Raw genomic sequence first — 20,024 nt, 5'->3', positions numbered from 1 at the left:
AGAGAGAGAGAGAGAGAGAGAGAGAGAGAGGCTGTTTTCTTAAGATAGGACACTGGTTTTCTCTCTTTTATGTAGCAGTTCTATCACAGCAGCCACTATACTGCCATGCCTTGTGTCAGCACTTGATAAATATTAATTCAAACTGAATTGAATTGTTTATGAGGGGAGGAGAAAAATGTGAGAGCACTGAGATTTAATATCTTTGGGCTTCCTACTAGAGATTAATCAAAAAGAAACTATGAATTTTTTTTATGACACATGGTTTTTTTTCCCAGGCAGGTTTAAATGAAAGAGAGCGAATGTGGCATATTTACACACTGCATCTCAAAGCTTAGTAGCTAGAATTCAGTTTGTCTTCCTCCTTCTTTTTCCTTACTCTCTCAACCTGATTGCTGAGAAACATGGGGCTTAACCTCTTTGTTCCAGAGAGGATGGGCCCCACTGGAAGATGGTTTCTGAAAGCTATACATACTAATGCCTGCTATTTCCGAAAACTGCAGAGGGCCACCAGACCCTCGGACGCTGGAACAAGACACCCACCAGGTTTGAGCAGTCATTGGCATGTCACACTGTCTTCACAGTGCAAGTAATGCAAACTCTGGATGATGTTTTTCAAGGCCTTGCCTCATAGGTGGTGCTGCATGAACACTTTAAGCCTCTGAGTCCAGTCATCTTAGGCTGAACTCAAGTACTTAGTCTGTGTTGAGGATTAATGTAGGATTTGAGTGCTATGCTGTCCTGAATTCATCACACTATTAGTATTTTTTTAAATAAATATATTCAAATTCTATGAAGACACAAGTATCAGCATATCACCCCTTTCCTTAAAACCTTTCAATGACTTTCAGTGAAGAATAAAGTGTAGTACTCAATACAAGGACATGACCCTTGTTTCTATCCCTAGTCTCAACTTATTCTGATTCATTTTGTTGTGTGTGTGTTTAATTCACTCCTACAACATGTTATTTCATGTCTGATGTGCTGTGCTTATATAGTTCCCTCTTCCTGGAATGCCCTTCTGGTCTCGGTCACCTGAATTTTTTACGAGAAGTATTATGTCTTCTAGGAGGTCCTGGCTGAATCTCTAAGTTTATTCTTTCAAATAATACTCACTGAGCACCTACTATGGGTCAGTTGTTGCTCTGATTGCTGGAGTCAAAGTGGGAAGCAAATGAGAAAAGTGAACCAACATTTAACTGGAGGCACAGGGACAGAAAATAAATAGGTAAGAAATAAATTAGATTACTTTTAAATAATGAAGAACTATAAAATAAGTAAACTAGAGTGCTATGAAAGAAGAAAATATGATGGGGGCTGTGAGTTGTTCCTGGTAGGTACAAGTGGCTTAAGTCAAGAATGTTTGGCACACTTGAGGAATAAAAGCCAGTGAGACTGGAACTTGTTCAGGAAGAGGGAGAGGACAGATAGGCACAGGCAAAATCAGGTAGGTTATTGTCATAAGCTCTGGCGAATAGTCTGAAATCTATTCTAAAAGTAATGACAAGTTAGAGAAGAATTTTAATTGGGGAGTGATATACTATGACTTCCATATGAAAATGGTAGCAGGGAGATTAATTTGGAAGCTCTTAGAGTAGCACAGGAGAAATAAACTGGTGGCTTGAATCACATTTGAGATCTATTTCATGGCACAGCCAGCAGTACCTTAAACAGATCGGAAGGAGATTGGGACTGGTCAGGAAATTGGAGGAATAAAGTTGGACTAAGTTTCTTTATTGCTATCAAAGCATCCTGTCTACACCAACATTGACTAAAGCCATATGTGTATGTGTCTGTCTCTCCCACTGGCTTGAACATACTGGTCATCTTAGAAGTCTCAGGACCTAGCATCATGCCTGGCAGATGACAGATATTCAAGAGGTATTCATGGGATTGAATACCTGAACTGAACTGAATTTATTTTTATCTTAATGGAGTAAAGTACTTTGGGCTTTTAGTCAGTGGGATATTTTTTTGAAGGACTTTTCATGGAAATTTGGAATACTATAAGAGATTCTATGAAAAAATCATGAGGAAATGAGAATATTGATTACACTTGCAACTGTCTTTACTTCTGAGGTTGACTCTGGTTTGACTCTGATTATGACCATCAGACTCTTAACATTTTCACTGAAGAGTGAGGAAAAGGGGGATAAATTTGGCATACAGATTTCTACTATATTTCTTTGTAGGTGTTCACTGGAGAATGGTGATGTTGATCCTATCAACAGAATAGCCTTATGAACTATCAAAGGTCTGTGGACCACAATATAAATCACTGTCCTAAAATTTTGTTGTTGAAAGTGCGCTATACTCCTTTGTATACAGTAAATAATTGCAGTGATTTAGTGTCCTGAAATACATATGAGTGATAAACAATATTACAACTGGTAGATGATAAGCTGCTATTATAGAGTAGAATTAATAAAAATTGCACATCATGATTTAGCAAACATTTACAGAGAATACAATTCACTATGCAGTGTCTTGGTTACCTTCAGTAACCAAGTAACTTCAAATCAACTTCAAAGTTGGTTTGAACTTCAAAGTAACCAAATCAACTTCAAGGATTTCCCACAAATCTGGCATAATAAACACTATTGGATAATGACAATTTATGCTCTAAAATGAAGTAATGAAACATTGATTCGTATGCACGTCAAAAGACATTTTTGGTTCACTAACCATGAGTTACAAGGAATGGCACCAGCCTTTCAAAACGGAATGACACTAAGAGAAGGGTTAGCTGAAGCATTGTAAAATGATTACTTCTAAAATGCTGACTTGAGCTATAAAATGGCGATGCAAAAAATGTACCTCACTAAGTGGTTTACAAAAGATTGAGGTATATAAACAGTGGACTTTGTAAATCTCTAGTCCCCCTCCTGCAGTGTTTCCAGGGGCTGGGGCAGGGGGTGTGGGGAGCTACTAATCAACAGGGATAAAGTTTTAGTTGAGCAAGATGAATAAGCTCTCTAGGTCTGCTGCAACACTGTACTTGCAGTCAGTAATACTGTTTTGTGCACTTGACAATTTGCTAAGAGAATAGATATTGTGTTACTTCCAGAATAAAATTTTAAAAGAAAATTATATTTGGGCTTATAAATCCATGTAAAAGAGAAAAAATCATCTGGAGGAATTAAAATACTTGTGAATCACAGATGATAGTGAATCATAGATGATAGTTTCACCTTATATCCAGCTAAGATCTCTGGTGATGAGAGAATGAGAGCTTAGATTAGGGTGTGGTGGGGAGCGGGGGCAGTCCAAGTCATAGTTGATTCTATGAGATGGAAGAAGACCTAGCCTGTGGATAAGAAGAGGTGGGCAGTGTGGGCCACCACATGTGATATAAAACAGTAAAAGCTGAACCTAGGAAGAGGACAGGAGAAAAGGGATGGATGTCCCAGGAGAAATGGCCTTTAAAAAAACTTTGCCCAAGGCAAGTCATGTAGAAGGGAGGAAAACACCCTTTTTTGTTTTTGAAGGAAACTCCTGGCCCCCTTCCTTATTGGAAGTTATAACCTTTAGCTGTGGTCTGAGTTAAAGAGGCATTTATGAATCTGCTTAGGGACTTAAGCAATATCTTTAAAAGAAATATTTACTGGAAAATGCATTGAGTTTTCAACAATTGATTTGTAAGTGACTTGGCAGAAAACAGACCTTAGAGGGTTACTTCTATAACTTGTTTAAAGTTAACACTCAGTTTTTATGTTTCTAAATCAGAAAGTTGACCATGCTGTGACTTTTAAAAATGCTCCTGAATTTGAAAAAGAAATGGCTAAGGTTATTTATAGATTTGAAAAGACCAAGTTATTTTTGTTTTAAAATAACCATGGAACAAAGAAGAGTCAATATCTCCTTTTTACTGAACTCTCGGCTCTTATGGCCTCCCCTGTTGAAATCTTATTATAATTTCCTGTGGGAATTTTACTAAATCCTTCAAGACTTTCCTTTTGTAGTCGTTGTAGATTTGCACTTAAGCTAGGCAGAGTTATATTTTTAGTTATAGAAGGAGAGGCCCCCAATAACAGAATCAGAAATTTCCATCATGAGGAAACTAAAAATGTCATTTCTAATGTACCTAAAAAATCTAGGAAGAAAAGTAGATGTGGATTTGTGAAACATGATTGTTGTATTTCAGATTTACATTTTAAGAGCTTAAAGTGAGTCTGAATACAATATAACTTTAATATAACTTTGGTTTACAAAGCTTACAAATGAATTTGATCTTTCTTTCCTTTCCTTTTTTTTTTTTTTTTTTTTTTTTTTGCTTAGGTTTATGAGAATGTAACCTACACCAGCTATTGTGTGCTTCACTTAAGTAAAGCCAAGAAAATTTAAACTTTTTTTGGTTGACATCTGGGGAAGGCTATCACAGAGTGCCAAAGTCTTGATGAAGCATCAGTACACACATCAGAATTACCCAAGGAAGTTTTTGCAAAATATAGCTGCTTGAGTCTGCATCTATATTTTATAAAATTTCTTTAGAATGGTGATTCTGATTTGCAGGCATGGTTGGGAACTGCAAGATTCAAGTCTAATATTTAGTTCTGTAAATCCAAAATCTCCCGTATGGTCCAAATGGGGATATAGGATTGACCATAGAGGTGTTAAGTAAAATGTATGGAATATCTCTACACACCACTATAATTATGAATTACATACCAATTTAAAATCAGAAAAAAAACCTGTATGCAAAAAAAACCCTGTATGCAGAAGAAGAATTAGTAAGGAAAGTTATAGTACAATTTCATGGTACCAGGTACTCCAAATGCTATAACGCATTTACAATATTATAATGTTAAAAGAGATAAATTCAGGCTTTTGGAAGTTGATACTCTAACTTCTAATTTAAAAATAAGAAGTTCAGCCAGCGACATGCATGGTTCCAAGTATACCCTGCTTTCACATATTTGGAAGTTTACTGTCACATTATTTTTAGAATAGTATTTGGCATTAAGCTGGCACAGGCATGATAAATAATAACATTCATCTACATGAAGTTTTATATATTTTTTTGAAAAAAGTTATTAAGGGGATTAATTCCACTATAATTTTTATGGTTCAAAAAACGGCATTGGTAGGTTAATGTGACTTCATTTTTTTCACTGTTGAATATTAAATGAATGCAATGTAGATTAATTTTGCTCTCATATCCTAGCACAAATATAATTCCACACAACACAATTTACAAGGAAAGTGTGCTAATAAAATATAGCTCTCATTATTAATATATAACCAGCATAAGGTAAAATGCCATCTTTACTAGATTTATAATTTGACTACATAAATATTTAAAAGATCCCTTTAATTTTTTAAATTAATATTTGTTTTACATTTGTTCAAGGAAACTCTTCAAATGACTCACATTGCCTTCGAAAGGCTGATATGCACTGATATGTATTATTTAAGTACTCATATTCTTGACATATATCTAGATTTTTTAAAATGTGAAAATTATAACTATTTTTAGCTACTAGAAAAAGACAAAACAATTTTAAAACAATTTTAAAACTCTTAGTGACATCTTCTGATATATATTATAATAGTACGTTATATAATGGAGACTCTACTATGTGCCTACACACACATTCTAGGAGTTTAGGTCTATTAACCATTTAATTTAATATTATATAAAACTCACAACAACTGTGGGAAGTAGTTACTGCCTATCTTTGACCTTATTTTATGGATGACAGTTGTCCTTGAATCTTCCCTTTTGCCTGTACAATTTAGCCAATCTCACAGCAAAGTCTATAAGCTCTACCAATACTAGTAATTTTTAAATACACCACAGAATCTAGTATTTTCCATCAGCTCAACTATAACAATCCTCATCTAAGCCACTGTCATCTCCTTACTTGGATTTTTATTACAAAAGCTTCCAAATTTCTCTCCATCCATCTGTACTTCACTCAGAATATAGCCACAGCAATTTTTAAAAAACACAGTCAGATTATGTTGTATCTCTACCCCAACCCTACAATAATTTCACGTCTTACCCAGAGAAAACTCAAACACATTACATTGACCTAAAATGCCCCAATTCAGTGTTTTTACAACTTGGTTGCCATTAAACTCAACTGGGGGACCTTTGAACAAATACGAATGCATGTGTTCCACCAAGAGATAATGATTTAATTCACTTGGGAAGCAGACTAGAACTTGGGATTGTTACAAGCTTTCTAAATTAAATGATTATAATGTGCAGCCAAGATTGAGAATCATTTTGCTCCAATATTTGAGCCCCTTTCTGCCTCCATCAACTCTCTGACTTCATCTTCTACCACCTTCCCCTTACATACTCTATTCTAGCCATAACCACAGGGTGACAACATATTTTATTAACCCAACTTCAGGGTAAAAGGGTCAATATTAACAATTATGAAGAGGCAGTAAGCATGAATTGCCACTGTTCTAGGCAAAACAGGCATTTGATCATAAAGCATAAAGGCTTAATTTGTAGTTCTTTGGGTATAAAATGCTCCAAACTTAGGGTGTTGGCCCCTGCTATTCTTACTCTGTGAGTATTTACTTCCAGGTATCCACTTGGCTTGTTCCCTCACCTTCTTCCATCTTTACTCATATGACACTTTTCAGTAAGACTTTACCTGTTTATTCAATTTAATACTGAAACCTAATATCACTTCCACCTTCAATTCTACTTTTTCTCCCTGTCTGATATACCATATATTTTGCTGAGTTCTTTATTTCTCTTCCCAATAGGTTTTTTATTTCTGTTTTGTTTACTTCTATATTCTAGCCTCCAGAATAGTGCCTGGTCTACTATAGTCTGTGAACACATATTTGTGCAAAAAAAAATATATATATATCAACTATTTCACATTGGGCAAGTTACTTTTTATGCTTTGCCTCAGTTTCCTCATTGGTAAAATGGGGATAATAGTAACACCCACCTCATAATGTTGCTGTAAGAACTTGGTGAATTAATGAATACTTGGGGTTGGGATAATTCCTGACTCATAGAAAGCACACATAAATGCTAACTATATTAGTTAATTAAAGATATTCACCCTCATTTTTGCTTTAGCCACTGATTCCTAGGTCCACAGCTGGAAACCGTCACCCCTAAAACTGCCTGTTTCAGAAATCTTAAGTATCAATATACTGTGTTGGTAAACTGGCCCTCTGGAGAAAAACAAACAAGCGCTGATCTGTGGTGTTTGCCAATTGCCATAGTGTAAATATTTCCATCATGGCCAATCTCAAGCTACTAACAGCTTAACAACCAGCTCCCTAAATTCCTGGCCATTTAATAATCATCTCTCACAAGCTGAAATAATCTGTCTCTAACAAACCACTGCTCGTATCCTACTTCTGGCACACTATTCTTTTCCACTAGCTCTCCCACCCTCATCAGACAACTATTCTTCCTCTTTTACATAGCCACAGCTCCCAGCTAATGATGTTTCTATTCATTTCTAGCCAATCAGTCTCTTTATTTCCTTCTCTGTCTAGCCTAGATTCACCAGTTGCTTACCTATAAGATTCATTTTCCACCACCCCAATTCCCCTTTAATACCTGTGTGTCTTCTGTTGTACCTGCTCTACACACAGTAGCCTCTGTTATCTCCATTCTTATATCTGCGGGGTTGAGTGTTCCTACAGAAAGTCATGGAAACATTCATGCCACTACCAAAACACATTCATGTATACAGCATCAGCTAGATGTCAGTATTAGTTAATTATTTTACTTTTTCCAGGATGAAAGATGTGGTCTGGCAGAATTGGAGGAGGAATACAGTTATCTAATGACAATTACTGGACCAGTAGTCTAGAAGATCCACTACCAGCCACTGAGGGTTGCATTATCATTAAAAACATTGGTAAGCATTTTTAACTGGTTGCCGTTGCTGGGGCCCAGAGAAAAACTGTTCCTGGTGGCCAACCTGCTCTTGACGCCCACCCATTTTATTTTCTTTGGTCTGAGCAGTGATTAGGTATTTTTCTTTTTAACTTCAGCAATTATTCTAAACATTCACATTAAATGAAAGTTTGTTCTCAAACTCTCAAGTAAAGTCTCCTCCTACTTCACATAGAAAAGCAACAACATCAGGTATCATTTCCTTCAATTTAATGCCTTTCATATATCTCTGTATTTCTATAAGACATGGTCCCATGGGTCCTGGAAGATGTGGAGGCCCCTACTATTCAAAGTCAATCCTCCACCAGGGTCCTTGATTTTGTATATTCCTATATCTTGAGATAGTTTGCCTTACTGGTGTATTTTCTTTAATTCCCTATACCCCAGTGTATAAATTGTCAATTTCTTTCTATTAAAAAAATACCCTTCATGTTTCTTTTTGTCTCCTAGCATCTGATTTTTCCTAGCATCTGATTTTTCTCTTACCTTGCTATCTCACCCACTTTCTACCAAAAAAAAAAAAAAAAAAAAAATCTCTGTTATCAATTCCTGTTCATCTTTCATTCTCATTTTGCCCTACACATTCTGACTTCTGGCTGGGATCAACCCATTAAGCATGCTTTTGTTGAGATCCCATTGATGTTTTTCAGTCTTTGTTTTTCTGAACCTCTCTGCTGTATTTGATATAATTGCTTATTTGCTCCTGCCTGGTGTGCAGGGTTCCATGTCCTTATTTCCCTCCTTCTTCCTCATTGACCACTTATTCTTAGTCACCTTTGAAAACTCCACTCTGCTGCCTCCCTAGGTTGGCACACCACAGAGTTCCAACCTTGTTCAACTCCTTGCCTTTCTCTAAAACTTCTCAGAAAATATCATGGTTTGGCTTTCAGAACCACTTTTATGCTACCGGCTACCAGATCTTTAACTTTAGTCATATTTTTCACCTCAGCTTTAGATTTGTATTTCTTTGCTGTCTGGACATGTTCACTGCATGTTGCATAGGCATCTCAAGTGGAATATAACCCAAATGAAACTAGGCATTTCCAAACAACCAGCCCATCCTAATCTTACTCTGTATCTTCAAATCAGTTGGTAGCACCACCTTCGAATCATTCTTCTTACTCCTAGGCATCCTTTCCTGATTATGTTTTAAAATATGGTTTCCTTACTCAATCTGATCTTGTTGGATCTTGTTTTTATCAATTCCCCCCACCTTGACTTTTTTTTTGTATATGGATGACACTCCTTGCTTGCTCAGGTGATTGTGCTTTGAAAATAATGTTTCTGTCTTTTATCTCATATCAAAGGATTTGAGATGGCAGCAAGAGGTTGTAGTGTGAACACACAATATAACATCTTATATAAAAACCAGTGGTATTAAATTTTTGCATACCTAAATTGTGTGAATTGATAAATAAATCCACAGTCAACAAATGTTATAAAATAAAGGAATATATTTTTGTGGTTGGCATATGGTATCTCAAAATTTTTAAGTATTTTAAAACTGCTTTTATTTGAATTGCCTGTTAATATTGTTATAAAAATGGAAGTCCAAAGATCTAAGGGCAAGCAAATGCCAGGTAGATGTTACAAAAAGTGTTTATGAAATCCATTGAGAGAGACCATACAGGGATGATGGTCGAGATTACACTTAATTCAAACTACCGTATTTCTTTGGAAAAGTTAGGAATATTTGCACATCAATGAAGTTGTACATTCAGGGCAGCAGGGCTGATGCTCTGCCTGACAAGTCAGGATGCATTTTATTTTAAAATGAAAAGCATACATATAGTTACATACCCACCCGCATCCCTTCTGCATGTGCTCACACGTGCAAGTGCACACACACACAAACACAGGCACTTAACCATACCACCTCTTGCCAACATATATCTGGAGGAATGTCCATAGGATCCTAAACAGTAGAAGATTTATGAATCCAGTGCAATATCACAGCCAGCCAGCCACCGTCACTGGCACTAGATTGTACTTTTGTACTTAGTTTTGCTACCACTCTTTCATATAAAACAGTAAACTGAAGTGATTTTCAAGTATGTGGGAGACCAAGGGGAAATCTTTTCTGCTTCTAGTAAGCACAGAATGCTATTAATGAGCCATGGATAGATTCCCTACAACGCAATGCACTTAGCCACTTCCTCTGTGCTCATAGAAGCTGCGATTATCAAATTCTAAAGCAGTAGTTTGAAAAATGACTTCGTTTTTGAGAATTTGTGGGATATATATCTTTATAAATTTTATTTCTTCTTGCCATGGGGAGTTGAGTATCTGCTATTGACATAAAGTTTATATAGCACTTTGAGCTTCGGGGATAAAAGAAATATGATTACAAAGAAAGGTAAGAATATTAAAAAAAAAGAGTAAGAAGGGAGTATTTGGCCCTGTGAATTTTTTTCTCATGCATATGATTTTTATTTTAATAGAAATACTACACGCAGACGGGATACAAATTCACATGGAGAGATGGCAGTGAACTTATAAAAAGAAGTAATAAGCAGGTTTATTTGAAAAAAAAAAAAAGAAGAAGAAGAAGTGTATGAGAACATGGCTTTTTGAGTCAGGGACCTGAGTTTGAATCTTCACTCTACCACTTACAATATGTCAAGTATTATTCTATAAGTTTATAATAATACATGGACTCAATGAATCCTCACGATACTTGTATGCGGTAGATATTGTTAATATACCCATTTTATAGATAAGTAAACAGAGGCACAGACAAGTTAGTAACTTGCCCAAGTCACAAGGTCGCACAGCTGGTGAGTGACAGAGCCAAGATGAGCTAACATATATTAAGAGTCTCATAGCAGGAATAATGGTAACGACCATCAATAGAACATCTAATCTTTCCCAGACTGTGTGATGTCTTACAGATACAGTGTGTGACAGCTGAAAAATATTAGTTTTTAAATTTTAAATCATGAAATATACCACTTATCAACATGTTGTAGGATGTTTACAAATACATATTTTATTGGTAACATACTATCATTTCTTTATAACATATTTTAATTAATTCAGGATTTAGCAGGATAAAAAGTAAATCAGAAGCAAACAATTCTCTCCTAATTTGCTGTGGCAGTCATTTGATCCCATTTTCAGCAGCAATATAGACCGAGAATGCGCTACATTATTTGCCATTATATTCAGCTCTAGGATAGAGTTGATACAAAAAAACCCCAAAACATATCCTAAACATCATTAGAGAATAAGTCATTTTGGAGTATGCCTGAAAAAAATGAGCTTTGGAATAAAAATAGTGGAAGAGTCTAACTATCTATGCATTTCCAAGTACGATAGGTGGTCCTAATAAATTATTCTAAAATCATTTAGCACATTTACAGAAGAAATGTATACAAGCGTAAAATAACATTCCGAGAATGGCTACAGGAAAAAAAAAAAATAACCAGAAACAAATAGTTCATGTCCCCAAACACTTACGGATTTCATTTTGCCTTAAAGAGCATACTTGGTTGAGAGTCTGCATTGTGCAAGGAGTATTGCTCTGTAATAACTGGCCAATTTTACTGAATTCAGCTTCTGGCATTGAATCTGGGCATCAAGTCCAGGTGCAGGGTAAATATATCATCACTGCTAATATTGAGAGAGGTTGGAAGAAGAGGGCATGAACTCAAGAAAAATAAATGAAAATGAGATCAAAAAAGAAAGGTGAGATGCAGAACCTGATCAAGTAATATAATGCAAAAAATAAAGTGAAGAAAGAATGCTTGAGACCATTTTTATCATATAAAAAGGATAATAAAAAAGTGTAACACTGATGTACTATATACTAGCTAACTGAACATAATAAAAAAATTTTAAAAATAGTGTAATACATTCCAAATAACAAAAGTCCAGTGATGTTATAAGTAAGAAAAATGGCCATGTCTCTGTAGATAGAGAAATATTTAAGAATACAGTGACATTCAAATGTGTGACCTCTGCTGGGGATGAAACATATTTACTGTAGCAATTATTTTTTATATTTCTGTTTTTTTAATTATCAATGAACACTTTTGTTGCATATGATGACTTTTTAAATAGTAAAGACATTATAAATACACTTGAAATATAACTTCATGGTGCCTTCTCAGCTCTGTTATTCTCTACTATTATATAAGACAAATGATTTTTTTTTTAAGATTTTATTTATTTGAGAGAGAGAGAGAGAGCATGAAAGGGGCGAGGGGCAGAGGGAGAAGCCGGGTCCCCGATGAGCAGAGGGCCCGATGTGGGACTCGATCCTGGGACTCCAGGATCATGATCTGAGCCGAAGGCAGTTGCTTAACCAACTGAGCCACCCAGGTGCCCCAAGACAAATGATTTTTGTACACACCATACTCTCAAGGATAAGTCAGTTTAGTATACGTGCTGCTGAAGTGAGCACTAGGATAAGTCACTTTTTAAAGAGTGCTTTAAAATTTTTTTTCTGAAACAGATCTCTGCTAGAGTTTTGCTGCATTTCCTTTGTTTTCTGAAAGTCAGGCAAATGAATTTAAGAGGGATAAAACCAGTTGTCTAATACGAACTTGAGTCATTATTGGTAAATACACATCAATTTAAGGGGTTCAGCCTTATAGATCGTGCATAAAACATCACACTGAGTAGTTAAATGTGATAAAAGCAAAATGAATGCTTATGGGCGGCAACTGAGTTTCATTTAATCTCTTTATAACATCATTTGAAATATATATATATTAATATGGCATGTGAATTTATAGGCAAAATCAATTATATTATTATGTGTATATACTCCTCCCGTTAGTAACACACTAATGTATCACAGTTTCAGAGAAATGCACCCTAGAGAAAATGCTGCTATTCTTCATGGAAAAATCCATGAATAACATTATGTAAAAATTAATTTATGATAAATGATTTAAATCTAGAACTCAGAATAGCTTATTTAAATGCCATCAGAAAAGAACACCTCACCCGCAAAAAGGAGTCTAGGGATCCATTCTCCATATATTCCACCACAATCATTACTGGTCTGCCTGCAAAAAGAGCCAGAGAACACACAAGGATTAGAGCAATTACAGAAAGATGTGCTGCAGTTAGAGATCTCCAGCTGTGGCAGCTAAATTATTTGTGTTTTATTAATAGGAAATTCATTTTCCAACATGCTTCCACAAAAGTCTTAATATTATACTTGGGCTTTTCTCCATTTTTTGTAGCATTATTTCCGTTGAGTTCATAAGAGGAACACGGATTACAAAGGAATTAAGCATTTCCTTTTCTAAAGCTCTGCCATCACTTGTGTAGGTTATGTTCTCTTTGTCCTAAGCTTTTCCTTGAAAGACCATCAACAAGCAAAAGTGAGGCTTTACACAGGGCAGCCTCAGTACAACTTCTTGAAACATTAGACCGGGCATTTCTGTAATATTCCTAAGGCAAAGCAGAGGGGAGAAATTTATAAATTCTCTTTAGGAAATTATAAACCATCAGTCACAGTCTGCTTATAAGGGCTTCTAAGTGGAAAACTGTCATCAGATTGATGGATGCTGGCTGCAAAGTGGGTGGGCTCTGCAATAGTTCTTGATCATGCCTCCATTGGACATAGATTAGATCAACATAACAATGATGGCAGGACATGAAAAATAAGTAACTCTGATTTTGTAGTCTAGTAAGAAGCTAAAATCAGAAGCTGAACATCATTTATTTCTTCTTTCTCATATCTATTTGCAACTGTTACAGTTCCCAATACCTCTATTAGGTAGAATATTTGACATAAATAACTTAGATTTGTTTCAAAGAGAAGAATCTATTTGTTCTGCCAAATTGCTCAAGCTTAAAAGATAAACTCATTTCAGATAAAGGGGGAGTGATATTTACCTGAAATAAACATGTATGACACATTTACTTTTTACTTCTGTATTTCTTGCTTCTCATTGAAATTTTTAGCAATTGAATCTGCACAGTGCACAGAGGTTTTCCCTCATGAGTACAAAAAAGATCTGGAAAGAAATTATGTGTACCAATGATGGAGATATTAGATCTCATATTGTAATTCATGTTCCTTTTATGAACTCAAAGCCGTATGGGTTAAAAGGGTGACTGTAACAAATTAGTACAATGTCTACAAATGCTAGATTTTACATTTGAATCTATATTTTAAAGATGTGCTAAAGTTTAAATGTAGTAATAAAACTCCAAATTTATCATGCATAGTATTAGAATGCAAAGAAATTTTCCATTTTGGTGGATTTCCATAATGTTCCTCAAAGTCATTAATTTCACCCAAATACAGATACAGAACTTTATCAGAAAATACTAAGGTCAAATGAACTGTTGGCACTATTGTAGCAAGGATCTAGAAGATCCAGATTTTAAACCTGACAGGATGTCTTTTATTTGGCTATTGAGTTTAGAGAGCTTGGAAACAGAAGCCTGAAGCAAACACTTGGTTAGCAAGATAGGGACAATACAAGATCATTTTTTATGATTAAATATGAAAATTCTGAAACCGATATTCCAGTATCAATTATAACGGATCATGGAAGTTAAGGGGAAAAACTGAGTTGCTACAGTGACTGCCTGAGTTAGTTCACCTGCCCAGAGTCACATCTTTTTAATCTACCTTGACCATTGCTGCCAGAGAAACATATTTAAATATATATATATCTTTGTTATATATATATATGTATACTAATTTTATATATATATATCTTTGTTATATATATATGTATACTAATTTTATATATATATATACACACACACACACACACACACACACACACACACACACAAATCCTCTCCCTAAGAATGTCAGTCTTGATACAATAAAAAGAGCTTGCAAGCACTTCCCTTGTATTGATACAAATTATTATTAGACCTATTACACAAATAAGGAAATTGGGAATAGAAAATTAAAGTTCTTGTCCAGAGTCCAACAGCTGGTAAGTGGCAGCATCAGGCAGAGTGTTTCAGAGCTTAAGCTCTTAGCTTTTATGCCATAGGTGCCTCTCAGACATAATTTATAGATCAAAGCTGTAAGGTTCATCCTTCCATGCTGGACCTCATCTCTCCTAACTAGCTCTACCATCTCCTGTTCCTAGCTTCATTATCATCTATACCGGTTCAGTTCTGTCTCCTCTGCTTTTCCTTTTGCTATCCCCCTGCCAGGATTATCTACCAATTTGCTTCTCTCCCTAATCTCATTCCACATGTTCCTAGAACTTATATACTGTACCTCTTCCTTGAAAGTCCCCCATAGTGATATTTCCTATAGTGGCATTCTCATCACATTTATTATCTACATTATAAAATGTTGTGCCTGGTTCTAGGTTAGGTTGTTTTTCTCCCTTAACTTCCCATAGATGCTATGTATCCCCATTCACTAGGTTTCTCAAAGCCACGTCCCGTAAAACTGAGCAGAGTAGGAATTTTATTTATAGTAACAGGTTGATTTTTCTCAACGATTTTCCTAATTCCTCAGAAAGTAACACCAAAGTATTTGAGTAAGGTTCTAATCTATGTGAATACCAAGTACGTTGAAATTAGTTCTAGCTGTAACTCCTTGGGAGATACTTTATGCAGCCTTGAAATTCATCAGTGACAAGTTTCATCTTCTCATTAAAGATAATAAAGAGTCAAATGAAGACTCCCCCGGTTTCTTGTGAATTAGAACTTTCACACCTGAGCTTGGCATCTTTTGTATTTTGTGCAGTAACATCAATTTAGAGCTGCTATTATTAAACTAAGGAGCTGTTTTATTAGAATACTGCTGGCATCTAACCTGTAATTTTTTTCCTAGTGGTTTTCTATACGGAGGTTAGCTACACTGTGAAAATTACAAGCAACTTTACAGTCTATGATCACATTTTATAATCAACAAAATAAGATAAGTATGAGGGAAATTATGACAGGATAGTATTCAAATATATGACTAGGTGACAGAAGTCTATTGGTAAATAGTAATTTGTCTTATTTTCAAATATATAAAAATTATATAATACATTATTGTTATTGGAAAACATATTTGGAGGTGATTATTCTCTTTTTATATTTTCAAAATATTTCAGCTTTTCTTCTCACTTTTTTAAAAAAATTTTACACAGTTTCCCAAAGACCTCGTGTCACAGAATTAACTTAGTATTTGCACTGTACTGAAGTCAGTGGATAGACTCCAAGATTCTTGAATGTTAGTCAAGTGTCAAAATCCCTAGACCTTTTTTAGAAGCCTCATCAGTTTGCTTTAAGAGATTTTGAAAAGCACTTCTATAAGTCACACAAAAAGTGAATTTCTTTCATGTCCCTTCAAAAAATAGCCCAGAAATGTTTATGTATATCTTAAATTGCATGGGAATCAAAGCCTTGGAAGAAATCTCTTACTTATATTCAGAACATAATGAATCACAAAATCTCAGATCATCTTTTTCTGTTACAGAGAAAAATTATTTTCTTTAATTGGGACTTCAATGGACTAATTTTTTTTTCTTCCATATTTACAGTTGCCCAATACTTGAGATGATTTTGAAACTTGGGGAGAATATTTTGCAAGTGAAATAGTATTTTTGTTTGTTTGTTTGCTTCAAGAGCATTTGTGAAAGAAGGAGATTATAAAAATTTAACATTTTCATAAAAGTAATGAGTTTTTGCTGGATATAGTATTTTGTATCAGCTTAGCCATTTCTAAACAAATCTCAATGACCTCCAAACTATATTACAGATTTAAATAGATTCTAGTTTATTTAACATTATATCATGTCTATATTTTGTCTACAACGTAATAAAATTTGTGGTGATAACTTGGCTTGACAGGTTGCTTGTATTTTCCCCCCAGTTGCAATTCTGGATTTTTAGAGCCAGTTATTTTTAACCTATTTCTACCGCCCCCATTTCTGATGTAGAGATAGTGAATTATAGTTATAATCTCGAATGGATTTAAGAATAAATAATTTTCTTATCCCTCTAAGGCATTCATATGGATGACATAAATTTGAACAAAATTACAATATATGAAATAACTATTTATTCACATGATAAGTACTAAAATTGGGGGATGATTTTCCCCTTACACTGTTGCCTGGTCATTATCAGATTGTGTCCCAAAGGAATCTTGTGCTCAGGTGAATTCAAATCAAATCTTTTAACATTTCCTCTGAACATTTTTTCCCTCCTATATTCCTGTCAGGGTTAAAACATCACCATCTATCTAGTTCCCCAGGTTTGAAATCCTACTCTAATATTGGACTTCTCACTTTATCAAACCCTGTTAGTCCATAAATTATTAAATTATGCTGATTCTATTTAAATTATTGCTGCCTATATCCTGCTTTTGTTTTTTCTTCCTTCACTTATTACAAAATCAGTTACTAATTATACTTTCTAATGCTTATATAATCATTATTTCAAACATTTAGTGATGCATCAAACATTTTTTCAATGTCTACTATATATCAAGTACTGGTTTCCAAAGAATCATCCTTAATTGGGGTGCCTGGGTGGCTCAGTTGGTTAAGTGTCTGACTCTTGATTTTGGCTCAGGTCATGATCTCAGGGTCATGAGATTGAACCTTGCATCAGGCTCCTGCTCAATGTGGAGTCTGCTTAAGATTCTCTCCCTCTCCTCCCTCTGCCTGTCCCCCCTCACATGTATGTGTGTGGTCTCTTTCTCTCTAAAACAAAACAAACAAAACAAAACAAAACAAATCCTCAATCAATACAAGATCCTTGTTTCATGAAGTGTATAGTGGAAAGGGGAACAGAAACAGGTAAACAGTCAATCATAAATGGCTAAGGCCTCATCTCCTCCTTTAAAAACCCATTTTACTTATTGTTTTCTTTGCTGTAGGATTAAAGTTTAAAGGGCTTGGCAATAAATTCCTTCACAATCTCTCCTCTACCTTTGTTCTAGTGTCATTTTTACCTCCCTCTAGTCCTGTACTTTCTGTTTTTCAAATCCTCATAATTCATGAAGTATGACTTGACTTGTACCTCCCTCTCTTCCCTAGAAGACTTCCTTCTCACTGTAAAATCATATACTTAAAAAGGAAAACGTAGAGCTTAAATACTGTCTCCAGGGTCAATTCAATGAACACTTTCTCTTTTAGGAAGACCTGGTTGTTTGCTTTCTCCTCCCTTTACATCTTAATCAAACAACTATATGACACACTTATGGTATAGTATTGGTGTTTCTGTGGAGGTGTCTGCCTCCCCCTCTAAAATGCCCTGGAGGTCAGGAATTGTGCATAGTTCTCAGCAAATTCACTGTTGAGCAGAGAACTAGGCACAGAATAGGTACTAAATTTCATCATTTTAATGGAATGCCAGAAGGAATACACACATAAAGATATTCCCTGTGACGACCAAGAAAGGAGTTACTGAAATAACAGAACGGCAAATTAAGAAATCCTAAATTCTTTGCCTTGTATAATATATAGATTTGGAGACAAAGAAAACTTCATATTTTAGTCCTGCTGCCTATTACATGATCTTGGGCAAGTTATTTTCGCTCTCTCAGTTTTTGCATTTATAAAATGAGGATAATATTATCTACTACATATGGTTTTCAAAGAGTTAGATGAAAAAATGTATAGTTAGTGTGTCTGGCAGTCGTTGGCACTTAAAAATGTTGGTATACACTTGCTTTCCTTCCTTTTTGAGCACAATTATCTGCTTCTTCCTCCTTTTTAAAAAAATTAACATATAATGTATTATTTGCCCCAGGGGGGTCTGTAAATTCACAGGTCTGTGAATAATCAGACTTACACATTTCACAGCAATGTGTAGCCAAAAATAGTTTATAAAAATGGATCATTTCCATATTTTACTGTAGTTTGGTATTGAGACACAAAATTCTTTTATATCCTATGGCAAAGTAAAAATGACCACTAGTTACACATTTTATGTAATACAGTAAATTCCCAGTTTTAGCACTGAAATTCTCATTTCTCAGGACAATTTGAATGTTTGGTTACCTTATCCTTTGTGTGCTCAGCACAGTGCAATTAGAAGTTGTTGTATTAAAGTCAGATAATGTGACATTGAAGACTTTTCCACTTTGGTTAAGTGACCTTTCATAGCTCACTTATGTTACTGCCTATCTCCTTATTCATATGTATATGTATATGTATATTTGTATATTTAATATTATTACACAGTAATAGCACTTCCTCCATTGTGTGATATGTGAGAGTAAAAGAGATAATGTGTTTAAAACAGAGAATAGTACTTTACACTAAATACCGAATCACCCAATAACAGCTTAAAGAATGAATGAATAAGTGGCAAATATCACATCTTACCTTACTGGCTAGATGTTGAATTATAATCTAAGAAGTGGCTTTCCTAGTTAAAAAGACTCATAACTGAAAATGACTATGATCAGTATATTTAGGAGCTTCCTTGATGGTCTCAAAGGTCTATTTAAATCCTATACACCTGATTCCACTCATATGTGAAACATAAGAAATAGCACAGAAGACCACAGGGGAAGGAAGGGAAAACTGAATGGGAAGAAATCAGAGAGGGAGACAAACTCTGAGAGACTCTGGACTCCAGGAAACAAACTGAGGGCTATGGAGGGGAGGTGAGTGGGGGGATGAGGTAACTGGGTGATGGATATTAAGAAGGGCACATGTTGCCATGAGTATTGGGTGTTATATGCAAAAACTGAATCTTTGAACACTACATCCAAAACTAATGATGTACTATGTGTTGGCTAACTGAACATAATAAAAAAGAATCCTATACACCTGAAATTGACAGGTTTGAAGTTGCTTTATAGAGCAAGATGGTTTCTCCTAGAGTAGAGTAACATAATCAAAATAGGCATTTTCTTATTTTAAATGACATGCTATCACATACAGTTTCTGGGGAATAGCTAGTATAGGAAATAGATTCTTACTCCTATCTAACAAGCTATGCTGCATCTTCTGTACTCTACATATTTATACCTGTAACAATATGTTTCATGGTTAATTTGCAATTTATTTTATTTTTATTTATTTTTTAATTTTTAAAAGATTTTATTTATTTATTTGACAGAGAAAGAGAGAGAGTGTATACAAGCAGGGATAGTGGGAGAGGGAAAAGCAGGCTCCCCACTGAGCAGGGAGCTCAAATGAGGGGTCAATCCCAGAGCCCTGAGATCATGACCTGAGCTGAAGGCAGATGA

The 20,024-nt window shown here is 35.1% G+C and overlaps 1 protein-coding gene across 4 annotated transcripts in view; it reads right to left on the bottom strand.

Annotated features, from left to right (window-relative positions):
• EPHA6 (EPH receptor A6) overlaps window positions 1-20,024 on the bottom strand; it is an 835,383-nt gene that overhangs the window by 107,731 nt on the left and 707,628 nt on the right. For all 4 annotated transcript variants that reach the window (XM_032882241.1, XM_032882242.1, XM_032882243.1 and 1 more), the window contains one exon: window positions 12,839-12,900. In XM_032882241.1, the coding sequence (XP_032738132.1) occupies window positions 12,839-12,900 (62 nt within the window). Of the gene's footprint in view, window positions 1-12,838; window positions 12,901-20,024 lie in introns of those variants that run through there.

The sequence above is a fragment of the Lontra canadensis genome, unplaced genomic scaffold (assembly GCF_010015895.1).
Source record: "Lontra canadensis isolate GAN:19392208 unplaced genomic scaffold, GSC_riverotter_1.0 scaffold80, whole genome shotgun sequence".
Lineage (NCBI taxonomy): Eukaryota > Metazoa > Chordata > Mammalia > Carnivora > Mustelidae > Lontra > Lontra canadensis.
This window is presented reverse-complemented; position numbering and strand designations above follow the sequence as displayed.